Below are 25,892 nucleotides of genomic sequence, written 5' to 3'. Positions count from 1 at the left end.
TCACTGTGCTATAGCCTAGCAACTTCCTCAAGCAATAAGCTGGGGTGATTGTACAGCTTATCTGACTTTTTCTTTTCTTTCCTCTGGCAGCTTAATCTTATGTTGTCCTTCTCCAGTATCTGAACACAGTTGTATCATGTGTTTTGTCCATTTTTCTAATTACGAAGGACAGGAGGGCAATTTTTGTCCCAATTCATCCCTTGTGGGTGAAAGCAGAAGCTTTTGAAAAGACAATTTTTATGATAATGATTATAAGAGGATTTTTTGGTGGTTCAGCTTGAATGAAATTTTAGAGTTTTACTTTAGGTCATCTGTGCTCTTAAGTTTAACAGATATCCAACTTAAAAGTTTAGTATGGGGGATCCCTGGGTGGCGCAGCGGTTTGGCGCCTGCCTTTGGCCCAGGGCGCGATCCTGGAGACCCGGGATCGAATCCCACATCCCACATCGGGCTCCCGGTGCATGGAGACTGCTTCTCCCTCTGCCTGTGTCTCTGCCTCTCTCTCTCTCTCTCTCCTCTCTCTCTCTGTGACTATCATAAATAAATAAAAATTAAAAAAAAAAAGTTTAGTATGACTTGGGGCACTTGGGTGGCTCAGTGGTTGGGGGCGTGATCCTGGGGTCCTGGGATTGAATCCCATATCAGGCTCCCCGCAGGGAGCCTGCTTCTCCTTCTGCCTATGTTTCTGCCTCGTTATGTGTCTCTCATGAATAAATAAATAAAATCTTAAAAAAAAAGTTTAGTATGACTTGCCCTGGTCCATTCTTATCACTATCAGAATCTTCCAAAATCCATATAAATTACTGGATTTTGACAAGCTTCTAATTAGGCTGCATTACTATTCTAAGAACCCATTCCTAGTACTCATTTTTCCTTATTCACATTTTTGTCAAAGTACTTTTTTCACAAGTGGTTTGGAAGTTTTTGAAAATACTTCTTTTCAATGACAACCTGTATCATATAGCCCTCCCTCCTTTTCTTTTTTTTATAAGATTACATAGATATCAGCAAAATAGAGATTGCATTTCACACCATTATTAAGTTTTTCTGGGTATTAACACCATTATTTTCATTTGCTACATCTTGAATATAATTGTCACCTTACCTTCTGATCATACAGTACTTAAGGAGACAGGATCTGTTTTCTCTTACTTTTGTCCTATGTGTGGTACCATACCATACTATGATTTGGTTCAAAAATGTCCACCTCTACTGATCCCATATCTCAGTTGGCAACATGACATGCCTCTTTAAGTGTGGAATTGATTTGCTTTTTTTTTCAGTAATTGGAACTTTTATATTTATGATCAACATCATCATGGAAAACCAGTCATGAAAAATACATCTTATTATAGATTCCTTCTGATTCAAGTATTGAGAAGTTTGTATTTTGCCACACTGGTTATGTGTAGTTCTATGTTGAGACTTTGTAAGCTGCTTCTGGATTGATTCAGATTTAGTAGACTGGCCCGTGAATGACCTTTTGACTTGGGTACATCTAAAAATGTTTACATTTGGGCCTTTAGAGGTAATATTTTTTTTCCATTTATGAGTGCATTTGTAAAAGAGAAAAATTTCTTTTTACCTCAACAGAAGTCTAAACCAGGTAAACTGATATTTATGGAGAATAAAAATGTTGAGGTAATGAACATATGAGTATTCTCAGATTTCATCCTTCCAAGTTACATAAGTTGGGAATGTTTTTCTCATAATAGATATTATTTGGGAGACGTTTTACATATTGCCCTTGGTAGTACTTTTGATTTGCTATTATACTTGATGTTGCCTAGTATTGCAATAGGTTTGTTAATATATTTAACAAACCTATTGTTGGACATTTAGCTTACTTCCATTTTTATTCTTATATGTAACTTATTTTGGAAGAATATCATTTTGTCCTATCCCCTCTCTTACTCCTCTGCATGGTGGGATAAACTCCTCATCCAATTTTTTTGTACTCTTCCTTTATCTCTTTCTTTTAGTCTTCAATGTTACCTGCTCAAACCATTTGTCCTCTATTAAAGATCATTTACTTTTAAAGTGTTACTTAGCACAGGTGCTTTTGATCATGCTTGATTTAAAGCATTTGTATAACGTTTGGATGTAGAAGTTTTGTTATACTGAAAGAAACTATACCAAGTCTTGGAACGTGATTCTTAGGCTTATTTTTTTTTAGGAGAAATAGTGTTTTCTCCATGTAAAAATGTAATGACATTTATAACTGAGTTCTTTTTTTTCCCTTTTATCTTGCTTTCCACTTTGAAGTACCCAGGTGTCAGAGAAGAAATCCAAGTGGAAATTAGAAAGTATTTTTTAACTTAATGAAAATGAAAACACGATATATTAAAATTACTTGGAAGCAGCTAAAGCAGTACTTAGAAGTTTTTAGAACTGAACACCTACATTAGAAAAGAAGAAAAGTTTCAAGTTGATAAATTCAGCTTTCACCTTGAGAAAGTAGAAAAAGAAACACCAATGAAATCTGGTGTTGAGGAGAAAAAATATAGTAAGATCGGGGAGGAAATCAGTGAAACAGAAAAACAACAGAGAAAAATTCACAAAGCCAATGTGGTTCTTTGAAAATATAATAAAATTGATAAAACTAGTTAATCTGATGATCAGGCAAAAAGAAGTTACCAAATCAGGAATGAGACAGATCTCATTTTACAGATTATACAGATGCTAAAAGAGTAATAAGAACAACTTTATGCATATAAATATGACTACTTAAATGAAAGGGATAGATTTCTTGGAAGACACAGGCTACCAAAGCTCACTCTGGAAGAAATAGATATTTGAGTAGTTCTATATGTATTTTTAAAATTGAACTGGTAGTTAAAAGCAATTATAGAACATCCTACTAAAAGTCCTACTAATGCAATAAAACAAAACAAAACAAAAAAAGGAAATTTAAGACACATCTCAAGAAAGAAGAAATAAAGCTGTCTTTGTTCACAGCTGATGCGATTGTCTCTGTGAAAATCCCAAAGAATAACCATAAAGCTTCTGGAACCTAATAAGTAATTCTGTCAAGGTTGTAGGATACAAAGTTAATATACAGAAGTCAGTTGCTTTCCTCTATACTAACAATAAATAATTGAATTTGAAATTAAAGATAGTATCATTTTCATTCACAGCATGAGAGGAAGGGAGAAAGGGGGAGAGAGAGAGATACAGACCTAGATATAAGTCTAACAAAGTATGTACAAGATCTATATGAGGAAAACTACAAAACTCTGAGGAATGAAATCAAAGAAGTCTAAATAAAAAGAGAGAGTCTGTGTTTATGGCTATGAAGACTTAATATTTTAAAATTGTCAGTTCTTCTCAGTTTGATCTGTAGATTCAGTGCAATCCCAGCCAGAACCCCAGCAAGTTACTTTGTGGTTATTGGTAAACTGATTCTAAACTAAGGTTTATATGAAAAAGCAAAAGAACCAGAATAGCCAACACAATATTGAAGAAGAACAAAGTGGGAGGAATGATGCTACCCAACATCAAGGTTTACTATAAAGCTACAGTAATAAAGACAGTGTTATTAGCAAAAAGAGAAATCTATCAAAACTTGATTAGGGAGCCCAGAAACAGGCCCACACCAGTATAGTGAACTCATCTTTGAGAGAGGAGCAAATATAATTTAATGGAGAAAGGAGGATGGCTTGGTGGTTGAATATCTGCCTTCGGCTCAGGTAGTGATCCTAGGGTCCTGGGATCGAATCCCGCATCGTGCTCCCCATGGGGATCCTGCTTCTCCCTCTGCCTAAGTCTCTGCCTCTCTTGTCTGTCTCTCCTGAATGAATGAATGAATGAATGAATGAATGAATAAATAAATAAATAAATAAAATTTTTAAAAAAGGATAGCCTTTTCAACAAATGGTGCTGGAATAACTGGACATCCACATGCAAAGAAATGAATGGACCTTACACCTTTCATAAAAATTAACTGCAAATGGATCATAGATCTAAATATAAAATGCAAAACTATAAAACTTCTGGAAGATAGGAGAAAGTCTCAGTAACCTTGGATTTGGTAGTGAGGTTTGAGATAGAACACCAAAAGCACGATCCATGAAAGAAAAACTAATAACTAGGATTTTATTAAAATTGAAAACTTCTCTATGAAAAACACTGTTAAGAGAAACGAGAGAAGTGATAGACTGGGAGAAAATATTTGCAAACACTTATATCCAGAATTTACAAAGAACTCTTAAAACTCAAGAACACTAACAACCCAATTTTTATTTTTATTTTTATTTATTAATTTTTTTTTACATGCAAAAATGGTCATCGCACTTTTATTTTCAGTGGCAAAAAAAAAAAAAAGGGAAATCTGATGTCTGCCCTGAATTGCCTGGTTAAATAGATTGTGGTATATTCTTTTTTTTTTTTTTTTTTTCTTTTATTTTTTTATTGGAGTTCAATTTGCCAACATATAGGATAACACCCAGTGCTCATCCCATCAAGTGCCCCCATCAATGCCCGTCACCCAGTCACCCCCAATGCCCACACACCTCCCTTTCCACCACCCCTTGTTCATTTCCCAGAGTTAGGAGTCTCTCATGTTCTGTCTCCCTTTCTGATATTTCCCACACATTTCTTCTCCTTTCCCCTTTGTTCCCTTTCACTATTTTTTATATTCCCCAAATGAATGAGACCATATAATGTTTGTCCTTCTCCAATAAACTTGCTTCACTCAGCATAATACCCTCAGTTCCATCCACGTCTAAGCAAATAGTGGGTATTTGTCGTTTCTAATGGCTGAGTAATATTCCATTGTATACATAAACCACATCTTCTTTATCCATTCATCTTTCGATGGACACTGAGGCTCCTTCCACAGTTTGGCTATTGTGGACATTGCTGCTATAAACATCGGGGTGCAGGTGTCCCGGCATTTGACTGCATCTGTATCTTTGGGGTAAATCCCCAGGAGTGCAATTGCTGGGTCGTAGGGCAGATCTATTTTTAACTCTTTGAGGAACCTCCACACAGTTTTCCAGAGTGGCTGCACCAGTTCACATTCCTACCAACAGCGCAAGAGGGTTCCCCTATCTCCACATCCTCTCCAACATTTGTGGTTTCCTGCCTTGTTAATTTTCCCCCATTCTCACTGGTGTGAGGTGGTATCTCATTGTGGTTTTGATTTGTATTTCCCTGATGGCAAGTGATGCAGAGCATTTTCTCATGTGCTTGTTGGCTATGTCTGTGTCTTCCTCTGTGAAATTTCTGTTCATGTCTTTTGCCCATTTCATGATTGGATTGTTTGTTTCTTTGCTGTTGAGTTTAATAAGTTCTTTATAGATCTTGGATACTAGCCCTTTCTCTGATATGTCATTTGCAAATATCTTCTCCTGTTATGTAGGTTGTCTTTTAGTTTTGTTGACTGTTTCTTTTGCTGTGCAAAAGCTTCTTATCTTGATGAAGTCCCAATAGTTCATTTTTGCTTTTGTTTCTCTTGCCTTCATGGAGGTATCTTGCAAGAAGTTACTGTGGCCGAGTTCAAAAAGGGTGTTGCCTGTGTTGTCCTCTAGGATTTTGTTGGAATCTTGTCTCACATTTAAGATCGTCCATCCATTTTGAGTTTATCTTATCTTTGCGTATGGTGTAAGAGAATGGTCTAGTTTCATTCTTCTGCATGTGAGTGTCCAATTTTCCCAGCACCATTTATTGGAGAGACTGTCTTTTTTCCAGTGGATGGTCTTTCCTCCTTTGTCGAATATTAGTTGAGCATAAAGTTGAGGGTCCACTTCTGGGTTCTCTATTCTATTCCATTGATGTATGTGTCTGTTTTTGTGCCAGTACCACACTGTCTTGATGACCACAGCTTTGTAGTACAACCTGAAATCTGGCATTGTGATGCCCCCAGATATGGTTTTCTTTTCTTTTTTAATATTCCCCTGGCTATTCGGGGTCTTTTCTGATTCCACACAAATCTTAAGATAATTTGTTCCAACTCTCTGAAGAAAGTCCATGGTATTTTGATAGGGATTGCATTAAACGTGTAAATTGCCCTGGGTACAACCTAATTTTAAAAAAAATAAGCAAAAAATACGCCAGATACCTCACCAAAGAAGACAGTACTGATGGCAAATACACATATGAAAAGACACTCAGTAGAATATGTCACTGGGGAATTGCAGATTTAAACAACGAGATACTACTACACGCCTAATAGAATGACTAAAATCAAGAACATTGACAAATGTCTTGTGCTGATGAGGATGTTCAGAGCAACAGGAACTCTCATTTTGCTGGTGAAATTGCAAAATGGTACAGCCACTTTGGAAGACCGTTTAGTAGTTTCTTACAAAGCTACACAGTCCTAAAATATGATTCAACAATCCTATGCCTTGCTGTTTATTAAAATCAATTGAAAACATATCTATACAAAAACCTGCACCAAAATGTTTATAACAATTTTATCATAACTGCCACAACTTGAAAGCAATGAAAATGTCCTTCAGTAGGTGAAAGAATAAACAAATTGTCATATATTCATACTATGGAATATTATTCAGTGATAAAAGAAATGAGCTATCAGCCTTCAGAAAGACATTGAGGAACTTTAAATAAATACAGTTAAGTGAGAAAGCCACTCTCAAAAGGCTACATACTGTATGATTACAAGTATATGAGTTCTGGAAAAGACAAAACTATAGAGACAGTGAAAAGATTAGTGGTTGCCAGAGCCTTGGACTGAGGGAAGGAGGGGAGGATGAATAGGTAGCAGGGGGGATTTTTAGGGCAGAGAAACAATTCTGTATGATATTGTAATGGTGGGTACATCACAGTATGCATTTGTCCAAAACACATAGAACTGTACACCACATAGAGTGAACCCGAATATAAACTATCAGCCTTAGTAATAATGTATCAAGATTCATTCATTAATTGTAAAAATGTGCTAGCCACACTAATTCATAGTATTAAAAGAGGGACAACTGTTGGGGACAGTGCTACTATATAGGAGCTCTCTGTACTTTTTGCTGAAATTTTCTATAAACCTAAAATTGCTCTAATAAATACAATCAATTAAGGGGGAACAAAAACTTTCTAGAAAGAAAATTTCAAGCCCAGATGGCTCTACTGGTGAATGATGCCAAGCATTTAAGTAAAAAGTAATACTAGTCTTCATTGATGGTCCCCAGTGTCACAATGAGTTAGGGCTCCCCAGGACCACCTCCAGGGATCGTGATTTGCTGGAAAGAGCCACAGGACTCAGAAATCATTTTACTGATAGCTACATTTTTTTTTTTTTAACAGCAAAAGGTTATGCAGCAAAATCAACAAAGGAAAAAGTCCATTAGGCGAAGTGTGGAAAAAACAAGTACCAAGCTTCCAAGAGTCCTCACCCAGTGGTGTCCCACAGGATGTACTTAATTCTACCAGCAGTGAATTATAGCAATATATATAAGTATTGTCTAACAGGGAAACTTTCTTGAGCCTAATAATCTAGGATTTTCACTGGGGATCAGTCACACTGCCTGCATGACCAAATGTAGTTACCAAAAGCGAGTATTCACCATAAATCACATTATTTGCACAAACTATGTAGACAGATGGACAAATTGATAAGGGTGGTTCAAAGGAGCAAAACAGTTTTTATCAGGACATTTTAAGAATACAGTTCCCAAGAGCCAGCCAAGGGCCAGTCACAAAATCAGGCCTTTCTGGAAATGTAAGAGATTTAAGTGAATCAGGCCTCTTTCTTGCACATAATCCTATACAAACTGTTTCTGAAAACTGAAAAGGAGCAGATAACTCATTACCTGCATTATCCTGATAGGAAAACCTGACAAAAATTGTGCAAGAAAAATAAAATTGCAATCCAATATCCCTTGTTAATAAAGATGCAGTAATTCTCAGCATGATATTGGCAAATCAAGTCCAACAGTATAAAAGTCCATCATAAATCATGACCACAATTTTTCTAAAATGCAAGGTTGGTTTAATATTTCAAAAATCATTCAGTATAATTCACCAAATTTACTGAAACCAAAAATCTGTATGATTTTCTTAACAGATATAGAAAAAAATCACAAAATCTTATATTTTAACCTTATAAGTTTCTTTGCCAACTAGAAATAGAGTAAAATTTCATCAGTCTGTTCTAGGGCATTTACAAAAAATTTACCCTCATGCTTAAATGGGAAGAATATACTTTTCCACTTAACATTAAAGCAAGACTGGAAGTTGGAAGTAGAACACTAAATCATTTTTTTTTTAAGATTCTGTTTATCTATTCATGAGAGATAGAGAGAGGCAGAGACGTAGGCAGAGGGAGAAGCAGGCTTCATGCAGGAAGCCCGATGTGGGACTCGATCCCAGGACTCCGGGATCACACCCTTAGCCAAAGGCAGACACTCAACCACTGAGCCACCCAGGTGTCCCTAATATTTTAAGCTGACTTATGATTCTTTACTTTCACATGTATAGAACTTTAACAGTAGCTCAGTACAACAAGTACTTTTGTGGTAGAGGGAGCCTTCTATTACCTGTGTGGGTTTTTTTTTTTTTTTTTTCTGTTGTTGTCATTTACTTTATTTAACGGCCATTGCATAATTCTTAGGTTGGTTAGTTTGATTTAAGAAGAAAGGTAATGCGTGATTAAAATTGTGATGGGTGATTTTAGTGTTTTGAGTAAAAGCGAACCATGTATAATATTTATTAAACTTGGTTTCAAAATGCTTAAAACCTTTTTTTTCCTTGTAGGTATTGGTACCCTGAAGAGGCAGGGACTCAGGACAAGGCTCAGGTAGTTTCTTGGATAAGTTAAATAAGCTTTTTCATTTTGACTTGCATGTAGGTCTTTCAGAATATGAATTTGCTAATAAGGGCTAGATGAAAGGTTACAGTTGTATGAATGTTATTGGCAGAAGTTGAAGAATAATATTGCTAGTATCTCTCTTGTTTTTTATGTAGATACATATTTTGTAAACTTTTTGAGTGCTAGCTATATGCTAGGCACTATCTTTTACATTGTATGGGGAAAACAAATCAGATATTCGTAATGTAGAATGCTAAGTCTATGATAGAGATAGTTGCAGGGTAAGATTTCAGAGCACAGAGAAGAGACTAACTAGGGATCAATGGAGACTCCCCAGAGGAAGAGACTTTAGCTCTGAATCTTAAAACACAAAGGAATTAATCAAGTAGAGAAGGCAAACAAGGGAATTCCAGATAAAAAGAAAAGAATGTGACAAAGCATCAAGATATACATGAGCATAGCATTGTTTGGAGAACAGTATAGGTAGATACTTCTAGGGTAGCACCTCTCACACAGTTTTGTAGTTGTCTGTCCTAATAAGTAATAAATTTCTTATTATAAAATTGTGACTTACTCTTTTTGAATCAGTGGCTTGTACAACATTTAATACATAACAGGCATTCAGTAAATATTTCTTGAAAGAATGACCACAATATGATAAAGGGTACCGTGTGTGTGTGTGTGTGTGTGTGTGCGCGCGCGCGTGCATGTGTGTGTAAGCTCTTGTGGGAGTTGATGGGGGCAAAGGCTTTTTTTTTTTTTTAGGGGGCAAAGACTATAAACAGTGATTGAGTTGAGACTTGAAAGATGAATAGAAAGTTACCATCCCGCAAGTAAAGAGTCCAAAAAAAGAAACATTCTGGACAGGGCAACATATCCCAAGATATATAGAACACAGAGCTGCATTGTTTAATATGGTAGCCACTAGCTACACATGACACTTTAACTAAAATTGAATAAAATAAAAAAATGAATACCTTAGTGTTACACTTGCCACATTTTTTAAAAAAGATTTTATTTATGTATTCATGAGAGACACACAGAGAGAGAGAGAGAGAGAGGCAGAGACACAGGCAGAGGGAGAAGCAGGCTCTATGCAAGGAGCCCGATGTGGGACTCCATCCCAGGTCCCCAGGATCATGTCCTGGACTGAAGGCGGCGCTAAACCGCTGAGCCACCGGGGCTGCCCCACTTGCCACATTTTAAGTTCCCAGTTACCCACCTATGACTGGTACTATATAGAATGGACATAGAACATTTACATCATCATAGAAAATTCTATTGGACGATACTGTCATAATGTGTTTAGGAAACTTCAGGAATTTGATTTACTGAAAGTATAGGTGGCAATGGCATGATGGAAATTGCAAAGGCAAGGTGGAAGGAAATGAGGCAGCAATAGTAAGCTTAGTCCAAATCATGGAGTGTTTTCAACGGCAAAAGGGGTTGGACTTACCCTGTGAGATATTGGCTGGGTGGGAGTGTTTGGTTTTAATTGGTGAAGATAGGGGCTGGTGAATTGATGTGATTGGTGTTTGTAAAGAATCTTTGTGGCAACAAGACAAAAGGTAGATTGAAAGGGTGAAATTAGTGTTCAGAAGCTTATTGTACACAGATGAGAAAGATGCTAAAGACTAAGCTAAATAAGAGGTAATGAGAATGGAAAAGAGGCAGACTTGATGGCTATTTAGAGATAGAAGAGGTCTGAGGATTTCCTGTGGGAGCCAACAGCATCTGGATGACTCTCATTTCTGGATTGGTAATATAAGTAGATGATATAGGACATAAATACAGGAAAACAGGTTTTAAAAAGAGAAAATGGAAAAAAAAATAAAAAAAAGAAAAGAGAGAAAATGGTTATGACTGATTTTGGCCACATTACCTTTAAAGATAGGCTCAATTTAATTAAGAATCTGGAGTTGAGAATAAAATTCAGAACCAGATAAGAGCTTCTGGGAATCACCAGAGTATAATTGGCTTGTGAAGCTTAGAGTTTGGATGAGATTGCCCAGGAAAAATATGTAGCATGGAGAAAGAACAGCCACAGACAGACTCTAGCACTTATTAAGTGTGGAAGGATAGGGCCTTAGAAAGAAAAGGAAAAGGACTAGGTAGAGAAAAAGGTATAGTATTAATAAAGAGTTGTGCCAAAAGAGCTGAAGGAAGATAGTACTTCAAGAGAGTTAATGATCCAGAGAAGTCCTATAAGAGAACCAAAAAGTATATATTGGATTTGTTGAACAGGAAGTCATTGGGAACCTTTAGAAACTGCAGTTTGCTGAACTACCAAGTGAATTCAGACCTTCATTTGTGGTGAATTTGTAAAGGGTCCTTGGGACCAGAACTGATATGGCCTTCAGTCATGTAAGTTGCCCTTGCTTTATTTGTAAAGTGATAGCACACCATGGTGTTTTTGTTATTATAAAGATCATGTGAGCGACTAAGAGAAAAGTATTTTTTTAATTCTAAAGTTTTCTAGTTTACAGAATTATGACTAATTTTCGGTGAAATGGCAATTTAAGGTAAGCAATTGCGGGGCGTGGTTAGATAAAGACAGAGGACACAAAGACCTGTCTTGGTGTAGAATATTGGGATTCTAAAGGACCTGTTGGAATTGGATGAGCAGTGGAGGTATGAGCCAAGAAAGAGAAGGGTCTGGGCTGAGTGAAGAAAAAGAATAGAATACTGTGTTTTGCAGACCACTGGTTGAATACCTCCTTCCCGGGCATATCTTGTACATTAAATAAGTTTGGAGCCTTTTTTGTACTGTACAAATTGATCACTATTCCTTAGATATGTTCAAACTAATTAATGAGGTGAGCTTCTTGCTCAAGGGGTTCAGTTTCATGAGAGCTGATTGGATGAGAGACAGATTATCTGGGAAATGAGAAATTATTTGTAGCCTAACCAAGAATAACTGGATAGTCTTTTAACATATCTGGTTATCATGCCTTCCATGGCCTCTAGAGATGTAATTTCTAATTACAGATGGCACCACCAGACATTTTTGTGTTACTAATAGAAAGGAGAACACTAATTTTACTCATTTCGTTTTCTTCCTTCCATCCTACTGAACCTCCACCTCAGAGGAAAGAGAAAGAGAGGGAGAGAGAGAAAGAGAGACACTTGGTTGCACATGTGAAGATCAGTTCCTGCTCCACATTCCTTCATTTGTAGCATACGTTGCATGAACTTTGCTTGTTTCCTAAGGTTAATTTTACACAGATGCATTGGGTGCAATTGTTTACTCAACTAACATGCTTTAAATTTGTTTTCAGTAGAGTTGGGCTTGGAAGTGGGCTAGGATCTTGTTTGTTGGCTTTGAGAGAGTGAAATTTCAGCCAAAAACATTTATTTTATGTGACCCTTTTATGCCCACCTCATATGAAACAATAGCTTTAACATAAAGTAGTCAAGTCAGGGAAAAGACAACTTTCTCATAGAAGAATTTCAAATGATAAACACAGCTACTCCTCCTTTCAGAAGATGGAGTCTGACTCTCCACCTCTGCTCCTGAGAGTGGGCTAATTTAGTGACTTACACCACAAGAATAGAGTCAGGAAGGGGGAAAAATAATAACTTTACAGTGGAGAAACCTGGCAAACACCACTTTCACCAAGTGATCAGGGTCCACGTCACCAGTGTCTCAGGGCTATCACGTGCCCCTGCTATGATGAGATGACAGTGGAACCTCTATGGTATTCTCTTCAAAAACCCGTAACCCTACTCTAGCCCTGAGAAAAACAACAGGCAAGCTCAAATGCGGAAACATTCTACAAAAATACTGGAAAGTATTCTTCAAACTTATCAAAATCATGAAAAACAAGGAAAGACTGAGAAACTTCCACAGGCTAGAGGAGACTGACATTTCAATTAAATGTGCTGCCAACTAGATTGTGGAACAGAAAAAGGATAGTGAAGGAAAGTTGGTGAAATCAGAATCAAGACTGGAATTTAGTTAGTAGCAATACAACAATGTTGGTTTTTGGGTGTGACAAATGTACTGTGGTAGTATAAAGTATTAACAATAGGGAAAACTGGATGAGAGGTATATGAGAACTCTCTCTAGTACCTTTGCAACTTTTCTGTAAATCTAAGGTTATTCTAAAGTAAAAGACTTTATTAAAAATTAATTAATCATAACACGTTGTGACAAAACTGTTGCCTGGAGACTACCTGCTGTGAGCAGAGACCATTTAGTGATAGCTTTTTTTCCCAATTAACATTTTTTTCTTTTCCTTTTTTTAAAAATTCAATTAGCCAACATATAGTACATTAGTTCCAGATGTAGAGTTCAACAGTTTATCAGTTACATAGAACACTCAGTGCTCATTACATCATGTGCCCCCTCCCTTAATGCCCATCACTTAATTACCCCATGCCCCCACCCACCTCCCCTCTTGCAACCCTCAGTTTGTTTCCTATAGTTAAAAGTCTCTCAGGTTTTTCTTCCCTGATGACTTCCCATTCAGTTTTCCCTCCCTTTCCCTATGATCCTGTATGCTATTTCTTATATTCCACATAGGAGTGAAACCATATGATAATTGTCTTTCTCTGATTGACTTAATTCTCTCGATATAATACCTTCCAGTTCCATCTACATCAATGTAAATAGTAAGTATTCATCCTTTATGATGGCTGAGTAGTATTCCATTTTGTGTGTGTGTGTGTGTGTGTGTGTGTGTGTGTGTGTGTGGTTGTGTGTACGACATTTTCTTTATCCATTCATCTGTTGATGTTCATCTTGCTCTTTCCACAGTTTGGCTATTGTGGACATTGCTGCTATGAACGTTGGGGTGCATGTGCCCCTTTGAATCACTACATTTGTATCTTTGGGGTAAATACCTAGTGATGCAATTGCTGGGTCATAGGGTAGCTCTATTTTTACTTCTTGAGGAACCTGCACATTTTTCCAGAGTGGTTGTACCAGCTTGCTTTCCCACCAACAATGCAAGAGATTCCCCTTTCAAGTGACCAACAGACACATGAAAAAATGCTCTGTATCACTTGGCATCAGGGAAATATAAATCAAAACCACAATGAGATACCACATCCTACCAGTCAGAATGGCTAAAATGAATGTCATACCTTTTTCTGTGATGTGATTCTGTTCACTGTGCTTGAAAGGAGAGAGGTGGTTCTCAGCAGGAGTGCCCTTATAAGAACAAGTGGCTGTAACTCAGCACAAAAATATAGTCACATAATGCAGTTAAAGTCCAGATTTTTTAATGCTTAGAAGTGTTTATCTAAGAGTAAAAACTATGCTAACATTCACTGCCAACTAGTGATGAAGTTGTGTACTTCCTTACATCTTGTTGCTTTCTCGTTTAGAAGCGCAGATGGGGCAGGGTGTGTATGGTTGTGGTGTAGCATGTTATTTATTATTGTCTGTGGTACCCTGATAGAGTGGAGATGAAGATCTTGACCAAAACAAAGAGTATAGTGATTAGGAGTATGGACGCTGGTGCCACACTACTGGGATTTGAACCCTGATTCCACAGATTCTAACTGTGTGATCCTAAGCAATATATTTAATCTCTTCATATCTCAGCTGCTTCATCCATAAAATAAAATGTTAATTGTACTTCATAGGGTTTTTGTGACAGAACAGTGTCTGACATGTAACAAGTATTCAGTAGGTGTTCATTATGGCTTTTTTTTTTATTATTTGTAATTATCAAGTCACCAATGTGGAATGATTGCAATTGTGATACGCTTTTGTTTCAGTACTTTAAACAATGTTTTTGTTTTTTTTTTCCCACTGTCTTCAAGATTTTCTTTTGACTTTGGTTTTCAGCAGTGTAAGTTTGGTATGTCTAGGAGTGTGTGTGTGTGTGTGTGTGTGTGTGAGAGAGAGAGAGAGAGAGAGAGAGAGTATGTGTGTCTTGCTTGGAGTTATTTGAGCTGTTTTGACTGCAGTTTGTTGTGTTTCATTAATTTTGCAAAGTCCTTGACCATTCGTCCTCAGATATTCCTTCCACCTTTTTTCTCTCTCTACTGTCTCTCTGATGATACATGTTTGATATGCTACCACAGATCTGGGATGCTTTGTTCTTTTTATCTTCTTTGTGTTTCATTTTGGATCATTTCTGCTCCCTTATTTTCAAGTTGATTATTTCCTGGGCTATATCCAGTCAGCTGATAAGGCCATCAAAAGGAATTCTTTATTTATTTAATACCTGACATTTTGTGTTTAAAAACAGCAGAGACTGAAGTAAATAGTAGTTTTACTCAGAAATGGACGTCTTTCTGTCAGGCAGGCAGTTAACGTGCACTTTGAGTCATTCTAGTCAGTGGTTGAATTGGATGTGGGTTTTATTGTTACTATAGTTATCCTCACTATACCAGACTCCAAATTTCCCTAGAGGTGGGCTTCAGCTACCTTCTACTTAGTATGGGTTCTAGAGTACTGGCAGGTTTTTACGAGCATTCCTAGTGCCCAGAAGTGTTTCCTGACCTTCTTTCTCATAGAAGCTTCTAGGAAAGCTTTCCATGATAGAAGAATCCAAGAAATGAGCAGCTTTGTAACATTTATGGGATTCTCCTAGGTCTCTTGCTCTGTTATTATTTCTTGTAAGCCCCTGTGAAAGATCTGATGAGTGAGTGCATACCCTTCTTGTGTCTGATGCTCCCAGGAATGTGTAAGCTGTCACACTAGCCCACATGCAGTCTTCAATAATTTGTTTAAATTTTCAGGTGTTTTCTTCTCTGCTTTATGTGATGACTACTGCTTCCTTTGGGTTATGTGTCCTGTGTCTCCTTAGAGAGGCTTGTCACCTTTTGGAATTCAGTTCATCCAGTTGTCTTGTGACCTAAACTCTGATGGCCCCGAAAAAAAGTTACAACCTACAGATTGTCTGGCTCTTTCTCAGTGTGGAAGCAACATTCTCTAGAGACTTTCTACATTCTAAACGGGATGGACCTCCTTTCTAATCATGACATATCTTTTACACATGAGTTAAATAGTTCTAAGACAAAAGTAATTCACCTGTAGAACTGCTTTTTCTAATTTTGAATCTAATAGTATTAGTCTAAAAATAATAAAGTAGTAGTAATTTAAAAACTAATGTAAACTAGTAGTTTTAAAAATAATTTAAAAAATAATAGTAGCAATAAATGTTACAAAGCTCCTCATTCCTTGTGCTCTTCTGTCATGGAGAGATGGTATAAAGTGTGCTGTGTAATGAAGTTAGTTGTGCATCAAGATTCTTTGATTCTGTAGTGCTAGAAAAATGGACATCCTGCCGTGCTCTGCACCTAGTTATAGAATCTACTTTATAATTAGTGTTCTACTTTTGGATTAAATCTGATCAAAGCAATGACGACTCATTTTTGCCTTAATCCTTTTTCAATTTTATTTTTATTTTTTTTTCTTTTTCAATTTTAAATACAGGATGAATAAAGAATATACCACTCAAAGTGATTCTGAATATTATGGTATAGCTTAAATGCTGTAACATTTCCATATAATTCCATAGCAACTAGCAGTAATTGTGAGTGTTAAAGTAAAAAGTAATGTCCAGGTGTAGGGCCCTACAGTTTACCACAGCTATCAGTTTTTGTGATATAATAACATCTTTGTGTTTTGGCTATTTAGTATATTTCTCCATTGGTTGCATATATTCCCAATCACTAAGAATGGTGCCATGGCTTTCTCTTCCAACATCAATTGGAATCAATTTGTTGGCTTAACAAACCCAACATCAATCCAGTGAAAAAGCAAAAGAAGAAAAAACAAATGGGAAAAATCTCCAAACAATAAAGAAGTCTTTGGCTAGGGCTTGGATTTATAAAGACAGTTCAAGGCATCTGGACCTTTTGCTTTCCAAGTAGTGAGAGGATTTCTGGTATTAGTGGCCTCATTCTTGAGGTCCCTTTGCTCTGTAACATATTTGAAGATTTGTGTTTCTCTTAACTTTTAGAATTGTGAAATATTAATTTTTTTCCAGCTTTTATTTTAAGCCAGAAACAAAGTGGTCAGCAATTTGCTTGCTATTTTGTGATGTTTTTGCTGTTCTTAGCTGTAGGGAATATATGCTGCAGTGTAAATTTTTGACAATTACCAAAATAGCTTAGCTATTTTATTTTCTAAAATGTTACTTTTGTTTTAACATTTAACATTTTATTTATACTTTTTTATGTATTCTCCATAAGAATGTTTTTTTGCTCCATCAAATTCCATCTTGCATTTTATATTACACAGAAAGTATGATGTATAATTTAACAAAATCAGTTATAAAAGATTTAAACCATATGCACTTAAATGTAATGGCATTTTTCCTACTTTCTCTCTGTGATCCAACCTTTTCTATCAGTTTATTTTAAACCTGCAAGGGAGTGTAGAGGAAAAAATGTATAATATGAACAGAAGAATTAGAATCTTATTGAAAGTAAGCTTGTGATGTTGCTTATTGTTTTTATGACACAGACCACCTCAGTGACCGTGAACATTTGTAATATTCCTTTGATTTGCATTAGAAGTTCGATGTTTTATTCAAGTATTTCTCTAACTGACATTTACAATAATTACCAAAAGCCCTAAAAGAGAAATGAAATCCAGCAGTAGATGTGGGCAAGTCACTCCATAGCACATTCTGAGGCATATGCTCTGAGATAAGAAACAAAGAAACACAACTGAGGTTCTCCATATTATGTGCTTTTTGCGTGCAGAATCAGAAGATGAAACCTTACTTTGAGATCGGAACTGGTTTCAAATTCCATTTTTAATCAGTGTATAAAAATGAATATGGGGCACCTGGGTGGTTCAGCGTCTAACTCTTCATTTCGACTCAGGTCATGATCTCAGGGTTGTGAGATTGAGACCCGCGGCAGGCTCTGTGCTGGGCGTGGAGCCTGCTTGAGATTATCTGTCTCCCTCCCCTCTTCCCTTCCCCCATAAAAAAAAATGGTGAGTGTATATTCACACTTGAATATGTGTTTATCTGCAGTAGGTGTATTTAGTGCTTTTTACCTGCAGAAGGTCAGGCTTCTAGACTTCAATAGTAGAGCAACATAAACTCAGTCAAAAATTGAGGGTGAAAGAATAAGAAAAATAAGGGGAATTTCTTTAGCCAGTTTTGTTTATTTTCAAGAGTGGAGATGAGGTGAAAGGATAAATTGGCTCTTTTCCTTGTTTCTAGTTTTTGCAACATTTCTTAATCTCTTTTTCAGTCATTTCGGTTTGCTCTAACGTGTGCTTAGAGCCCCATCATTACCCTCCCTACCACTGATAGTCCTGTTTCTGCCCACAAACAAAGGATCGTTTTATTGCCATGATGATTGATGGTATTGAGCACTGTTTCATATATCTGGTGGCCATTTATATATCTTTTTTGGAAAAAGAAAGTCCTTTGCCACTTTTTAAAGTTGGGTTATTTAGGGTTTTTTTTGCTCTTGAGTTATATGAGTTTCTTGTATAGTTTGGATATTAATTAACCCTTTAAGGAGTACGTGGTTTGCAAATATTTTCTTTCATTCCATAGATTACCTTTTTATTTTGCGGATGGTTTCCTTTGCTGTGCAGAAGCTTTTTAGTTTGACGTAGCCCCACTTGTTTGTTTTTTGCATTTATTACCATTGCTTTTGATGTTCAATCCAAAACATCATCACCAAGAACAGTTGTCAAGTCACTCACCAACTATATTTTCTTCTAGGAGGTTTATGGTTTCAGATCTTCAAGTTTTTAATCCATCGTGAGTTGATTTCTGTGTAAGGTATGAGATGGTGGTCCAGTTTCATTCTTTTGCATGTGGCTGCCCAGTTTTCCCAGTGCCATTTATTGAAAAGACTGTCCTTTCCCCATTGTATATCTTTGATTCCTTTGTCATAAATTAATTGACCATGTGTTTGGGATTATTTCTGGGCTCTCTCTTCTGTTTCTTAGACCTATGTGTTTGTTTTTATTCCAATACCATACTGTCTTGATTACTATATCCTTGTAATACAGTTTAAGATTCGGGAATATTATGCTTCTAGCTTTGTTCTTTTTTAAGATTATTTTGGCTATTTGGGGTCTTTTGTGGTTCCATACAAATTTTTGGGGTCTTTTGTGGTTCCATACAAATTTTTTTTTTGTATTTCTGTGAAAACTGCCATTGGAGTTTTGCTAGAGATTGCATTGAACCTGTAGATCATTTTGGGTAGTATGAACATTTTAACAATATCTGTATATTTATTTGTGTTCTCTTCAATTTCTTTCATCAATGTCTTATAGTTTTCAGTGTAGAGATTTTTTTTATCTTCTTGGTTAAATTTATTTCTAAGCATTCTTTTTGGTGCTATAGTAAATGAGATTGTTTTATTTCTCTCTGATAGTTTCTTGTTGGTGTTTAGAAACATGACTGTTTTTTTTTTTAACAAGATTTTTTATTTATTCATGAGAGACACAGAAAGAGAGGCAGAGACATAGGCAGAGGGAGAAGCAGGCTTCTCTCAGGGAGCCCAGTGTGGGACTCGATCCCTGGACCCTGGGATCGTGCCCTGAGCTGAAGGCAGACACTCAAACTGCTGAGCCACCCACGCATCCCAAAAACATGACTGATTTTAATATATTATGTTTTTTATTCTTCAACTTTACTGAATTAGTTTATTCCAACCATTTCAGTGGAATCTTTAGGTCTTTTTATATATGTAATATCACGTTACCTGCAAATAGAGACAGTTTTATTTCTTCCTTTCTGATTTGGATGCCTTTTATTTCTTTTTCTTGCCTAATTGCTCTGGGTAGCACTTCCAGTGGGGAATTATTCCTTTATAAAAATCAATGAAAGTAACAAGGATGAAGCTTAGGGAAAGGAAAATTATATGTCATTGCAATACAATGAAATAAGCTCTGTAATATAATTATCTTTTATTTAAAAAATTAGTCCAAGCTGGTTTTCAAAGAGCTAATCACTCTTAAAACCAGTCAAAGTCATCTAGAGGCAACCTTCTTTCTGAAGGTCAAGTGATTCTCACTCATCATTCTTCAAATCTATTTTTCATAAAAATCTAAGGGAAGGGACAGCAATAGTCTTTCTAGTTCTCTAGCAGAGGTTGCAAAATACAGCCTACTAATCCAAGATACTGCCTATTTTTGTAAACAAAGTTTTATTGGAACACAGGCATGCTTATTGTAAAAACGCAATTGTTTTTCTTATCTTGCTGATTGTGATCTTTAATACTTATGTTCAGAATTCCAACATTTCACTTTAAGATATTATATCTTTCTCTTTCTGAGTAAAGCAAAAGCAGTGAAGTAAGAAGAAATTTATTTTTGCATTTTTGTTTGTAACTTTTTTCAGTTTGTTAACCTGAGCATACATATTTTCTTCCTTGCTGTATTTTTCTTTACTCTCCTGTTCCCTTTTTCCCTTTCCCCATTTACCCAGACCTGAAGTCATTTAATAAAACAGCAGATTTGGAGTTCTTTTGGTAAGGCTTCTCAGTTTATGTTTTAAGGAAAAGGACTTTTTCCCCTTTCATAAAAAGCTGCCCAGATAGTGCCATCTTTACCATCCCAGGTAGCATATGGCGATCTAATACCTGATGGTATCTGGAACCATGTAGTTGGTTAGTGGGAATTCGGGTTTGGTTTAGTTTGGATTGGGTTGTTGTTAGTCTTTGTTTCATTGCTTTTGTTGTTATTGTTGGGTTACGATTAGGGTTGTCATCCTTTCTAAAGATTCTGCATCATACACAGGATGGACTTGTAAAACGCAGACCAAGGAGATAGGAAAGCTTACAAATAATGCACAGTGAGTATAGACAACAGTATGGTATTATAATCGCCACACTTGCTAAGAGACTAGATCTTAATTATTCTCACAGCAAAATGAAATGATAATTATTTGATGTGATAGGGGTGCTGTCACCATAGTGGTGATCATATTACAATATATAAATGTATCAAGTTAACATGTTGTACACCTTAAATTGACACAGCATAAGATGTCAAATATACTGCAATAAAAACGTACAAAGTGTTATATATCAAATATATTTTAATTATAAAAAGCGTACCCACAAAATGAGAGTAGAAGATGTACCTTCAGCACTTTGAAGCTTCTTGTTCTAATAAAGCAGCCAAACTAGTCTTTTAAGTATATACTCTATGTATGTGCATGGTAAGAGGTCAGGGAAGATAGCTTGTGAGAATAGGGATCATTTTACTAGAGACTTTCTGGGTGCTTGGCATTTAAAATTTTATGACAATATGCATGTTCTAATGAGATGTTATAATGGTTTTCAGTAAAACTCTGTGATAGTCCTGTCTGGCCAAATCTTATAAAACAATCATTACTAACTTTTTCTTCCATAGTTTTTAATTCTTTGTAACCAGAATCCTTGGGTCCTTTTATATCCAATTAAAGAAAAAACATTAACTCTCTCTAGTTTTTTAAAATGTTTATCTAATTGATGAAATATGTCCTGGACATGTAACATAAGCATGAATTGCTAAGGTTTCTATTGCACAAATGTTGGCTGCTTTGCATCTATATGTAAGAAAAACATTTTGAAGGAAAAAAAACATTTTGTATTTTATACATACTTATATATGAAACTGGTTTTTTTTATGCTTTTTTTTTTTCCTTTCCGAAGGAAATTTATTTAAATTCAATTTGCCAACACATAGTGAAACTGCCTTTTTAGGAACTAATATTTAGTCATATTTAATCAGTTTTATCCCAGATATCATTTGTGATCCATTTATCCATCCTTATTTATTGGGGTCCAAACAAAATAGCAAATTTAAAAAAAACAACATTTTAGTGAGTTTGCTATAAAAGAGCTATGACTTTGGTGGCAGGGAAAACTGCTTAACTGTAAAAGTGCAACGTAGACAGGAATGGAGCCTCGAACTTCGCCATAGAAGTTTAGATCAGTGGTCCTCAGACTTTAATATGTACATTCATCACCTGGGCAGCTTAGTAAAATGTAGACTCTGATCCATATCTGGAAAGGGACCCAGGATTTTGCATTTCTTACAAGGTCCCAGGTGATACTGATGCTGTCCATGAACCACACTCTTAGACTTCTGCCTAACAGCAAAAGTTTTCTCTATATACAACATGTCAATAATGTTGAAAAGTTAAACCCACGTAGACAAACTGCTAATGCTGAGGTATACTCTGATAAGGAAGACATGCACTTGCTTAAGCTTGCTGTGATTGTGAAATATTAGTTGTAAACAGAGTGATAACTAAGTGAAGGATTATGAATTCCTGAAGGTTTTATCCTGGCTTCCCTTTTATCTAAATGTAATGGTGGTATTTTTCAGACAACTGGAAAGCCTGTAAGAAAACTCTATTTATCTTTGGTGAGAAAATCTCTTTGGGCTGTTTGTGTTCCCTTGAACCCTGGTCTCCTTAACAGATTGCTTATTTTTCTTATGTAACTTTTTGGCTGATTCAAGTTTTGAGTGACATATGAACACAAAACAAGGTGTTTTTTTGAGTCATTTGGACCTTTTCCCACCAGACTTCTGGAAAGCATTTGGTTGTCAAATTAGACCAGGGGCACAAATTATTTGGTATGATTAATAGCTTGAATGGGAAAAGTGGCAGTATGTCTGTATGTATGTATAAATTTTTTTCCCTTCTGAATTTTTATAAAGTTCTATAACTGAGGATGAAGCCTTTCTAAAAAATAGAAAGTGTCAATAATACTCCCATGGAAATAGACACATAAAACACAGTGTTTTAACTTATAAAATTTAGATAATTATTTGTAATTGCTCTTGCCCTATCCACAAATATAGTAAAGAATTTAAATTTTACTATTTATTATACAATTAGTTATACTATAAGGAGTAATAGGCATTCTTAAAAGTCAACACACTGCAAAATCATGCCCCCAAAACCCCACAGGGCCTATGGGAAAAATGAGTTTAGGGGCACAGCAACACTCAAAAACTTCATCAAGGAAACTTTTTTTTTAAAAAGAGAACCTAATAAAAATGATACCATGGTTTTATACATACTGAGGTATGAAGATATGCATAAATACTACAATAAATACAGTACTTTCCTTGAAAATACATGCAAAATGCTCATGGAAGTAGACACGGAAAGAGTTGCAGCTTGCGAGTTGCTGTAAAATATAGAAAGGTTGAGGAGATTGGATGGGAAGTTGTAACACTAGCTGTGGGTAGGTGTGGCTCCTAACACTGGATGAGGTATCCTAGCTGGTCTGTAGATGTCTGAGGTGTGAAGCTGGCAGGCATGTGTTTGTGTATTTATACTGGGTTTGGGTCACCTGGGTGCTGTTTTCTGCCTGCGTCTAGGGTTTCTCATGGGTGATATTCACATTATGTTCATAGTATTTCCAAATACACCAAAAGCACTTCTTTATGTTTTCAAAACAAGTGTTATAGCAGAACTGACATTTTGTGAAATCTCCCACTTGGAGAAATCACTTTTTATTTTATTGCAATTCAGTTGCACAGGCACCAGGGGGAGTAGTAAGTTCACATTTCGCAACAGCGCTGACCAGTGCTTTTCTTAGTTTTGCAGCTGCACATATGGTAGATTATTATCATTTTATGGTTACAGTTATAAGCAATTTGGTAGAAAACGACAGCTAAATTATGCAGTGTTACTTTTATTTGTTTTAATTTTGCAATCTAAATATATTTTTTTAAATGGGAAAACAAAAGGCAAAATAATTTTTAGTAGTAAGTAACTCTTCTGTAGCTTAGTCTTGTGCCACCCAGTGGAGCTTGCATTTCATTTTTAATCGATCTCTTGTGTATGATAGAAATTGGAGCATATAGCTGGGAGATTATGTCTATATTCTGGGGAGTTAATATTTTCAGCCACATTATCATGACTCCTACTACTTATTAAAAGGGAGATTTCACTGGCAATTGGATTGACAAATACATGAAAATTTAAAAATCCTCTACCATTTCCTAGACACAGAACGTTCCTAAATTTTATTCCAGGAGGCATCCCTAGAAACACTGCCAAAACAAATTTACTTCCTTAAGCCCTATCAGGATTTGGTACAGTGCTACACAGTGCTACTGGGTACAGGCATCATGGCCTGTTGGCATCTTTACATTAAACCCTTTTTTGAGTTGAAGGAACTAATAATGTGCCAGGGGAAAGATGTGCAGAATACCTGTCTTATTTGTTTGGGATTGGTATATTGAAAGAGAGTCTTAGATAATTGGTACCTAACACATGTATGAAGGTCACTGTAATTCAACTTTGAATACATATCTAGTATAAAAGAATATATTTGCTTGAGTAAAGGGACTAAAAAATTTTTTGCAGTATTTATTTAATTACATAGCTACTTTCATTATTAAACCTTTCTTAGGTATTTCCGTTGACTTGTTCAGCATTAAAACCTGCTGATGCCTGTATGGTGATCTGTATATCTTCTATGCAGTCTCATTTCTACATGGTCTATGTATTTCAGAGACATTACCTGAATTAGGGGAAGGACATATCTATCTGTCTATTGAACATTGAAAATATTAAATCCAGTAAAGTAATATAGTACTTATAATCTTTATTCTGTTAATATAAACAGGTCATGTCAGTGATTTTACTAGCATGAGGGGTTATTTAGCATTTTTCATTGCTTTTAAATTTTTTTACAGTTTTAAAAATATTTTATTTATTTACCTGAGAGAGAGAGAGAGAGCCACACCGGGGTGGATGGGGGTGGGGTGGGGTGGGGGAAGTGGGAGGAAGGACAGAGGCAAAGAATCTCAAGCAGACTCCACACTGAACATGGAGCCAGATGCAGGGCTTAATCTCACAACCCTGAGATCATGACTTGAGCTGAAACTAAGAGTCAGACACTTAACCAATTGCACCACCCAGGCATCCACGTTTAGGTGTTTTTTGAACAGTTACACCCGTAATACTAGAAAAGAACTTGTCTGTTAGAAAATCAAATATTACTGTAATCTTTTTGATGCCAGTTGGTAAAAAAAAAAGATTTTTTTTTGATGAATAACATAGCCTTTAATTTATTCAGTGTGATTTCTTTTTTCTTGTACATAGGTAACCCTAACTTAATTCATTTGTATTACACCATATGTCACACTGGATTCACTTCAAAGAGTAATCAAGTCAGGAGCTAATTGTTAAATGTTATTCTCTATTAAAGTAAATTTTATGTTTCCTTCAAATGAAATGAGTATGTATTAGCACCTTCTTTATATTAAAGTAATATCATCTAACAATATTATTATGATGCTCCAAACAGTAGTAAGATGTTAAAACTTTTTTGGAGTGGTAAACTTTTGTTATTTAAAATATAAAAATCCAACAATATGATTTGAAGATACTGAGAACAAGTTGAGAAGTTAGAGCTTTAGCAACTATCTTATTTATGTTTTATAAACCATTCAAGTGTTGAATATGCACATGTATGCTTCTGGGTAATAATCATGTCTGTAACCTGGGACTGCAACAGAACCTCACATTACACTGCTTTTCTTGAATATAAGGTTATGGGAAGAGGTAGTGAAAACAGTAAGTTGCAGGACATTATTTTAGGGAATATCTGCATTTAATTGTGAGTATAGGAAGCGGAAAGTCACTGAAAGAGATTTAAAAAGGAGCAATCAGTAAGGAGAAAGTAGATTGAGTCAGTAACTCAGAAACCAGGAGAGGAGATCCTTTGGAGAGGGAGAAAGTGCCCAGCAAAGAAGATGAAACCCCAAATCAGGTTGTTACATTTAGCAATTAATAGGATAGAGGATATTTGTCATGAATACAATGTAAAAATGTGACAGGACAGGAAAACATTATATCAAGCCAAAGACTGAATTGGAAATGAAGTTGAGATGGTAAGTACAGATTAATCTTTTAGAGTTTTGGTAATAATGTGGAGGAGAGAGAGAGAGAGATTGGGAGCTTATGAAGAAAGTATTACTTAAGGAGAGCTTTTTCTTAGAGTGCACTTAGTTGAAGGCTTATGGCAAGGAACCTTGCCAAAGCTGTTGAGAGCATGAAAAAGATAAAATAATTTATAGGACAGTATCCAGATGACACAGAAGAAAGTGAAGTCGGAAACACAGATGGAAGAAAAGTTTGTCTTAGAAAGTATCCATTCAGTCATTCATTCAACATTCATTGAATGCTGAGACTTGAGGAAATGATGTATTGAAATGAGAGTTGTGAAG

At 35.9% G+C, this 25,892-nt stretch overlaps 1 protein-coding gene across 16 annotated transcripts in view; it reads left to right on the top strand.

Moving 5' to 3' along the window:
• The window catches only part of KIAA1328 (protein hinderin), a 377,583-nt gene that overhangs the window by 98,121 nt on the left and 253,570 nt on the right, over positions 1–25,892 (top strand). Inside the window, exons 1-2 of one of the 16 annotated variants that reach the window (XM_038543414.1) lie at positions 10,040–10,168; positions 11,012–11,131. The exons of 14 other annotated variants lie outside the window; for them this stretch is intronic. In XM_038543414.1, coding sequence (XP_038399342.1) covers positions 11,117–11,131 — 15 coding nt within the window. In that variant the 5' untranslated portion in view covers positions 10,040–10,168; positions 11,012–11,116. Of the gene's footprint in view, positions 1–10,039; positions 10,227–11,011; positions 11,132–25,892 lie in introns of those variants that run through there. One more of the 16 variants, XM_038543415.1, reaches the window with a different exon arrangement.

The sequence above is a fragment of the Canis lupus genome, chromosome 7 (genome assembly GCF_011100685.1).
Source record: "Canis lupus familiaris isolate Mischka breed German Shepherd chromosome 7, alternate assembly UU_Cfam_GSD_1.0, whole genome shotgun sequence".
NCBI classification, from domain to species: Eukaryota; Metazoa; Chordata; class Mammalia; order Carnivora; family Canidae; genus Canis; species Canis lupus.
The sequence above is the reverse complement of the archived record's forward strand: the minus strand, read 5'-3'. Positions and strand labels throughout refer to the sequence as shown.